This window comes from Cebus imitator, unplaced genomic scaffold (assembly GCF_001604975.1).
Source record: "Cebus imitator isolate Cc_AM_T3 unplaced genomic scaffold, Cebus_imitator-1.0 Scaffold235, whole genome shotgun sequence".
Taxonomy (NCBI): Eukaryota; Metazoa; Chordata; class Mammalia; order Primates; family Cebidae; genus Cebus; species Cebus imitator.
Genome location: NW_016107550.1, coordinates 3297584 through 3305758, shown reverse-complemented (window position 1 = coordinate 3305758; position 8175 = coordinate 3297584). Strand labels below are relative to the sequence as shown.

Below are 8175 nucleotides of genomic sequence, written 5' to 3'. Positions count from 1 at the left end.
CAGAGATGGGGTTTCACCATGTTGACCAGGATGGTCTCAATCTCTTGACCTCGTGATCCACCCGCCTCGGCCTCCCAAAGTGCTGGGATTACAGGCTTGAGCCACCGCGCCCGGCCGAGATGACTCATTTTTAAAAAGGGGAAGTTGAGATGGGAACTATTTGGTTGAAAGAAAACCCAAAATCCAGTGCCAAGAAAGAAGTCAACTTTTCTTCCCCCCTTTCCCTGCATTTCTCTTCTGTGCCCATGGCCACAGGCAGCTCAGCCTGGACTGCACAGACAGATGTGAGATGCGTCTCTGCTGATTTGAGCCTGCCTGCAGCATGGACCTGCATCTTCGCTGAAGTATTTCCAGGGCTGAAGAGACAACTGCCAAAGTAAGAACCCCACAATGCTGTGCTGATGGACAGGCTGAAGGAGGGAGGGAGACCTCATGGGAGGCTGTGAAAAGGAAGAGGAATCCTTAGCTCACCCTCTTCTGGAACGGCAGATACAAGAAGGCACCAGTTCTATTTGCTGCTACATCCCAGCTCTCAGTGAGATGAGGACAAACCAGACAGACAGCGGTTGGGGGTCATTTCACCCCATTACAGTCTGAAATGTCTGCAGAGGGGTTAGGCCCACCCCCACCTCAGCCCTAAAGAAATGAGAGCCAGACTCCTGGGGAGGGCAGTTCTGCTTCCTGTGTGGCTGCAGATGACACAACCCCATGACAAGAACGACCTAGCCACCAAGTGTCCACACCCTGTGTGTCTCTGTCCTGCCAGCACCAAGGGCTCATCCATCCACAGAGCAGGGCAGTGGGAGGAGACGCCATGACACCCATCCTCATGGTCCTGATCTATGTCGGTGAGATTTGAAGAGGGAGGGGAGATTCTAACCTAGGAGGGAACTCACCCCACAGCCAAACTCTGGTCCATAAGGAGACCCCAGGGCTCACAAAAACCCCAGGGAGGGGAGGACCTTCTCAGGCTTCAGGGGCAAATCTCTCACAGGGAACTCTCTTCCAGGGCTGAGTCTGGGCCCCAGGACCCACGGGCAGGGAGGTGAGTCAGTCCCCAGCTGGCCCGGGTCGTCCTCCTCACTGGGGACAAGGCCCACCCCCGTGCAGCTGGGGAGGGGAATAGCAGTTCTGGGCTGACTGATGGGGGTCTGGAGGGTCCTGGGCTGAGAGCTGGAATCTGTTGGGTTGGGTGGAAATGACTTAGAATCTGACCTCTGATTTCCTGCCAGGGACCCTCCCCAAGCCCACCCTTTGGGCTGAGCCAGGCTCTGTGATCACCCAGGGGAGTCCCGTGACCCTCAGGTGTCAGGGGAACCTGGAAGCCAAGGATTATCATCTATATAAAGAAGAGACATCAGCATTCTGGCTTACGTGGATCCCACAGGAGCGTAGGAAGAAGGGCCAGTTCCCCATCCAGTCCATTGCCTGGCAACACGCAGGGCAGTATCGCTGTCAGTATCGCGGACGCACTCACTGGTCAGAGCTCAGTGACCCCCTGGAGCTGGTGGTAACAGGTGAGAGACACTCAGGGGTCCCAGCCCCAGGCTCTGCCCTCAGGAAGGGGCTCTGCACTCAGGGGCATCTCCCTCTCACAGCCCAGCCCTGGGGATGATGTGGGAGGTGTGAGCACCACTTGACACGGTGCCTCCTTCTCTTCTAGGAGTCTATAGCAAACCCACCCTCTCAGCCCTGCCCAGCCCTGTGGTGACCCCAGGAGGAAGCGTGACCCTCCAGTGTGGCTCACAGCTGGCATTTGATGGCTTCATTCTGTGTAAGGAAGGAGAAGATGAGCACCCACCATGCCTGAACTCCCAGCCCCATGCCCGTTGGCCATCCCGGGCCGTCTTCTCCGTGGGCCCCGTGAGCCCGAGTCGCAGGTGGATGTACAGGTGCTATGGTTATGACTCTCAATCTCCCTATCTGAGGTCTTTACCCAGTGATGTCCTGGAGCTCCGGGTCCCAGGTGAGAAATTCACAGCATTGCCTGGTAATCCCTGAGTCTCCGGGCAGGTGGGGAGGAGCCGTGTCTCAGGGCAACTCCAGGTGGGATGATGTTGGGGTGAGAGGGCTCAGGGCTCCTGGGCCAGAGACACAGGAAGATCTGCAGTGGTGAGGCTGGGGGAGAGGGAGGATTTGTGGGGAGCCTGAGGGTCGGCTCCTGGAGACCATGACCACCTTTCCCAGGTGTTTCTGAGAAGCCATCACTCTCAGTGCAGCCAGGTCCTGTTGTGGCCCCTGGGGAGACCCTGACCCTCCAGTGTGGCTCTGATGTCGGCTACGACAGGTTCGCTCTGTACAAGGATTGGGGACCTGACCTCCTCCAGCACCCTGGCCGGCAGCTCCAGGCTGGGCTCTCCCAGGCCAACTTCACCCTGAGCCCTGCGAGCCGCTCCCACGGGGGCCAGTACAGATGCTCCGGTGCCCACAACCTCTCCTCCGAGTGGTCGGCTCCGAGTGACCCCCTGGACATCCTGATCATAGGTGAGGTGCCCAGCGGGTTCAGTCAGGGACCCAGGCTCTGCACAGGCCCTGCCGGGGAGCCCAGGTGGTGATGGCCGGGATGAGAGGCGGGGGTCCCAGGGGAGGGAGAGACAGACAGAGACAGGGGATGGGCGGGGAGGGGGAGACTCAGAGAAAACAGAGACTGAGGGTCCCAGAGAGAGGCCTGGGGAGGTCTCAGCTCAGAACAAGGTGGGGCAGCCCCTCACCCATCCTTCTTCTCTCCAGGACAGATCCCTGACAGACCTTCCCTCTCAGTGCAGCTGGGCCCCACGGTGGCCTCAGGAGAGAATGTGACCCTGCTGTGTCAGTCACAGAGTCCAATGGACACTTTCCTTCTGACCAAGGAGGGAGCAGCCCATCTCCCCCAGCGTCTGAGATCAAAGTACCAAGCTCTTAAGTACCTGGCTGAATTCCCCATGAGTCATGTGACCTCAGCCCACGCGGGGACTTACAGATGCTACGGCTCATACAACTCTGACCCCTACCTGCTGTCTCACCCCAGTGAGCCCCTGGAGCTCCTGGTCTCAGGTGAGGCCCCTGACCCTGTCCTCTCTGAGCTCAAGGCTCAGCTCAGGCCCTGCCCCCAGGAGAGCTCTGGGCTGGGATGGAGGGAGGGGGTCTGAAGGAGGCTCAGCCAGAGGGGCCTCAGCCCTCAGAGGGAAGGAGGACAATGGGGCCCTCCCAGGCATACCCACCCTCAGAGGCCAGCATCCTGAAGAGGAGGGTGAGGGAGGGTACTGGAGGGCCACACGGCCAACATGGAGAAATTTGGTTTGAGGTAGAGGCTTCAGGCAAGACCCAGCTCCTCCCCTCCTCTCATTCTTTACACAGGACCCTCCAGGGGACCCAGCCCCCCACCCACTGATCCCACCCCTACATCTGGTGAGTGACTAAGGCCTCTTGGCTGGGAGGGAGTACGGCCTCCCCCAGGGCAGTCCTGAGTCTCCCAGAGGATCCCGTTCCTCTCAAGGACTCAGCATAAACTTCTCTCCAGAGAGCTGGGCAGAGACATAGAGGGGGCCACAGGCTCCCAGGGCTCTGAGGCTGGGCTGGTGAGGGGCAGCGGGTCGAGGCAGTGGGATTTGTTGGGGCCCAGCCTGAGGGAGGAAGCTGGACTGACATGGGGAACAGGACAGCCCCAGGCCTCAGCTCCCCATCCTGACCCAGCAGTCCCTGAGGACCAGCTTGTCACTCCCACAGAGTCAGATTCCCACAGTGGTTAGTCAGAGTCTCTGAGCAGGAGGTGGGTGGGGTCCAGGGGAGGCAGGGCTGAGTTCGGGCCCCTCCCCCGCCTAGGCCTCAGTTTCTCCAAGTGTAAAGGAGAGAGGCCTGCGGGGTGGGAAAGTTCCTTTCAGCTCTGACTCCTAGCTGTGACCTCCTGGGAGAGGAGGCCACCTAGGGAAGCCTCCCAGACCCGATTCCTCAGGGGCCTGTCCTGTCCCACCTGCAGCAGTGACAGTGACACTGACCTGGGGCAGGGGAGGGGAGCAGGGCCGTGGTTCAGGAGGTCAGGCTCTTTTCCTGCAGCTATGGGTCTCACCTCGGGTGCAGGGAACAAGGGCTGCAGGTCAGACTCCCGGGTTCCCTTCCCAGCTCTGCTGCTGCCTAGCTGGGGGGCCTAGGGCAGGCAACTCCCCTCTCTGAGCCTGTTTTTTGTCTGTAAAGTGAGTGGGATGGATGTGTCAATTCGGTGCAGCTCGACTGTTGTGGGGGTTGGAGGAGATGAATAAGAGGGCCAGCAGTCACCTGCACACAGTAGGCGCTCAATCAGTGACATCGCCCCATTCCTGACATCATCATATTCAAGGTCTGGGAAGGAACCTGGGGGTTGTGACTGGGGTCTCAGTGGCCTTCATCCTGCTGCTCTTCCTCCTCCTCCTCCTCTTCCTCGTCCTCCGACATCAGCGTCAGGGCAAACGCTGGACATCAGGTGAGTAGGGAAGAGGCAGATCCTATGGGCCAACCAAGGGTGGGCTCAGGGCACCAGCCAGAGGGAATCCAAACCGCTGGAAAAATGCAGCTTTGAGAAACTGTTCTAGCATTTCTCACCAGGCGAATCGAGAAAGCACTTCATGTCAGTCCCCACATACAGTTGTGAAGTGTCCTTCGGGCTCTCTCCATCTGAGACATTTGGAGCATGGAAGCAGGAGTGTTTCCAGGTTTCCTTCCTTACCTTTGAGCTGTGTGTGCAGGGCAGGTGTTCCCAGGGCTGAGACTCTGTCCTTCTTCACACAGCCCAGAGAGAGGCTGATTTCCAACATTCTGCAGGGGCTGTGGAGCCAGAACCCACAGGCAGAGGCCTGCAGAGGAGGTAATTCTGCCCGAAGACCCCAGACTCCCACCCACCCCGGCCCATACACTGCCCCTAAAGCTCCCATGTCCTCTCCTAGGTCCAGCCCAGCTGCCGACACCCAAGAAGAAACCCTCTGTGAGTGAGAGGAAGAGGTGACCCCAGCCAGGAGGGAGACGGGGGCCCACAGTTTCCATAGCAATGGGAAAAGGGCACAGGCTGGAAGGGGTCTGGGGCTCAGGGTGACAGGATCTCACCCCACACTGTGGGACCTCGGGACATCACAGCCCCTCCCTGGATCTCAGCTGCCCCATCTGGGAGCTGGGCAGGGGCTGGCGGGGCTGAGAGGTCCCAGGGAACCTTCCCAGGAGATAAACCCCTTGCTTTTACCCAGCAGATGCTGCCGTGAAGGAGACACAGCCTGAGGACGAGGTGGAGCTGGACACTCAGGTGAGACCCCGCCCCTGTCCCAGGCACCAAAGGCCTCCTGGTGCTGGATGTAACCCAGCAGGACTTCTCTGTCCTCCTTCCCCAGCTCTCAGCATCGTCCAGAGTGAACCCTCCATGTCCAGCACGCTGCCTCCCGCCTGCCTACCTCAGTCTCTCCTGGTGTCCTGGGACCTCATGGGCCTCCTCCTGGGTCCCCTTCCTGTTCCTCGTCCTCTTTTTGGCCATCTGGTTGTTAGAGGGCTCCCCAGGCCTCAGGAGGATGAGGAATCAATGAACCACCCCGGTGCCCTGGGCTCCCCTTCATTCATTCACCCAGCGAGTGTTCCCAGGAGCTCACTGTGGATGGGGCTCCCCGTGGCAGCTGCAGACACAGCAGGGAGCAAAGCCGCCCCTGCCCTCCTGAGCTCACCTCATGGTGGGAGACAAAATGCAAATAAACGCACAGTGTCCGGGAGTGTGACGTGCTATAAGGAAAATAAACCAGGGAAAAGGCAGAGAGTGCGGGGCAGTGGGGCCAGTCTGAATGGTAAGGGGAGGGCTGTCTGGTCAGCTGTCATCTGAGAAGCCTGGATGGAGAGGGCCATACCATCCTCTAATGGACGAGCCCCTGCAGGCAGAGGAAACAGCAGTGCAAAGGCCCCGAGGCAGCAGTGAGCTCTTGTGGGAAGGCGGGCGTGAGGCTGCAGCCAAATGGGCAAGGTCAGAGTGAGGAGAGGCCAGAACCGCAGGGAGGGAGCAGCCAGACCCTCCACGGCCTTCAGAGTGAGGAGAGGCCAGAACCGCAGGGAGGGAGCAGCCAGACCCTCCGCGGCCTTCAGAGTGAGGAGGAGAGGCCAGAACGCAGGGAGGGAGCAGCCAGACCCTCCACGGCCTTCAGAGTGAGGAGAGGCCAGAACCGCAGGGAGGGAGCAGCCAGACCCTCCGCGGCCTTCAGAGTGAGGAGGAGAGGCCAGAACGCAGGGAGGGAGCAGCCAGACCCTCCACGGCCTTCAGAGTGAGGAGAGGCCAGAACCGCAGGGACGGAGCAGCCAGACCCTCCACGGCCTTAGCGTGTCCCTGAAATTCCATCAGGAAAGGAATGTAAATGGATCACTCTGGGAACCCTGGGAGAAATTGACTCCAGGGGGTCAGGGGGACTCAAGGATACCCTCCAATCTCTGTCTCTCTTGAGCAGAGCCCATATGATGAAGACCCCCAGGCAGAGACCTATGCTGAAGTGAAACATTCCAGACCTAAGAGAGAAATGGCCTCCCCTGCTTCCCCACTGTCCAGGAAATTCCTGGACACAAAGTACAAACAGGCAGAAGAGGACAGGCAGATGGACAGTCAGGTAGATACTTTCCTCTCCAGGCCCCCAGGCCTCACCCACCTTCCAGCATGTTCCTTCCCTCTCATTCTCACCCCACTGCAGGCTGCTGCATCTGAAGCCCCCCAGGATGTGACCTACGCCCAGCTGGACACCTTGACCCTCAGACAGAAGGCAACTGAGTCCTCTTCATTCCAGGAAGGGGCCCCTCCAGCTGAGCCCAGTGTCTATGCCACTCTGGCCATCCACTAGCCCAGGGCGTACCCAGACCCCACACTCAACAGAAGGAGACTCAGGGACTCCAGAAGGCACGTAAGCTGCCCCCAGTGGATACCAATGAACACCAGCCAGCCAGGACCCCCTAACACAGACCACCAGGACATTCTGGAGACGTTGGGACTCACTTGATTTCTGCAGTCTAAATAACTAATATCCCTATCTTTTTTAGTTAAAGCAACAGATTTCTCAATAATTAATGAGTTAATTGAGTAAACTAAAACAGAAGTCAGAATGTGCTTGAAACTGAATCACAATATAAATATTACACACCATGCAATGAAATTGGAAGACTAAAAAGCACAACTGAATAAAGCAGAAAAGAAAAAAAAAAACTAGGAAATGAATGACCTTGGCTTTCATATCAGGAATTTAGAATAATAATAATAATAAATTATTCAAAATGAAGGTGTAAGGAAGGGAATAATAATAAGAGGAGTTTCTCATTAGGAAAAAACAAAACTTGAAAATTCAACAAAGCCAGTGAAGCTCATTCTTGAAAACATTAATTACACTCATGAATCCTAGCTATAATGAGCAAGAAAAAGAAAGAGCCAGCACGCATTTCCATATGGGAGTGAGTGAGCAGACAGCCCTACAGATCCTACACACATTTTCAAAAACTAACAACAGAACAGGCTGCAGGCCGGGCACAATTGTTCATGCCTATAATCCCAGCACTTTGGGAGGCTGAGGTGGGTGGATCATGAGGTCAGGAGTTCAAGACCACCCTGGCCAAGATGGTGAAACCCTGTCTCTACTAAAAATACAAAAATTAACCGGGCACAGTGGTGGGCACCTATAATCCCAGCTACTCAGGAGGCTGAGGCAGGAGAATCACTTGAACCTGGGAGGCAAAAGTTGCAGGGAGCCAAGAGCCAAGATTGCGCCATTGCACTGTAGCCTGGGTGACAGAGTGAGACTCCGTCTCAAAAAAAAAAAAACCAACAACACAGGCTGCAAGCCTATGCCAATAAGCCAATATACTAGAAAATGCAGATTACACAGACAAAATATTCAAAACTGTAGATTACTTAATGAATGTAAGAGTAAACAGAAATCTGAATCATTTTAGATGTGTGTTTTTCCACATATATATATATATATATATATATATGTGGAAAACACACATATATATACACACACACGTTAACAAAAACGTTCTCATGGTATAAGCTCCAGTTCTCAGGGACTCCAGAAGGCACAGGAGCTCTCTCCAGCAGAGCCTGCATGATTCAGACCCTCAGGCAGTGACCTATGCTGAGGTGAAACACTCCAGACCTAGGAGAGAAATGGTGGAAGCTCATTGGTGATTTTTTTCTTTTTCTTTTTCTTTTTTTTTTTTTTT

At 56.3% G+C, this 8175-nt stretch overlaps 1 protein-coding gene across 13 annotated transcripts in view; it reads left to right on the top strand.

The window, feature by feature from the left end:
• The window catches only part of LOC108282135 (leukocyte immunoglobulin-like receptor subfamily B member 1), a 59402-nt gene that overhangs the window by 10626 nt on the left and 40601 nt on the right, over positions 1 to 8175 (top strand). For 2 of the 13 annotated variants that reach the window (XR_005195355.1, XR_005195357.1), the window contains exons 2-14: positions 256 to 848; positions 1010 to 1045; positions 1233 to 1517; positions 1664 to 1966; positions 2188 to 2484; positions 2731 to 3033; positions 3337 to 3387; positions 4313 to 4435; positions 4741 to 4816; positions 4896 to 4933; positions 5193 to 5245; positions 6420 to 6575; positions 6657 to 6859. Coding sequence is in view for 3 of the 13 variants with exons in the window: in XM_037727642.1 (XP_037583570.1) it covers positions 815 to 848; positions 1010 to 1045; positions 1233 to 1517; positions 1664 to 1966; positions 2188 to 2484; positions 2731 to 3033; positions 3337 to 3387; positions 4313 to 4435; positions 4741 to 4816; positions 4896 to 4933; positions 5193 to 5245; positions 6420 to 6575; positions 6657 to 6803 (1902 nt within the window). In the remaining 10 variants the exon portion in view is untranslated. Of the gene's footprint in view, positions 1 to 129; positions 849 to 1009; positions 1046 to 1232; positions 1518 to 1663; positions 1967 to 2187; positions 2485 to 2730; positions 3034 to 3336; positions 3388 to 4312; positions 4436 to 4697; positions 4817 to 4895; positions 4934 to 5192; positions 5246 to 5330; positions 6271 to 6419; positions 6576 to 6656; positions 7458 to 8175 lie in introns of those variants that run through there. The other 11 variants (XR_005195358.1, XR_005195356.1, XR_005195360.1 and 8 more) reach the window with 11 other exon arrangements.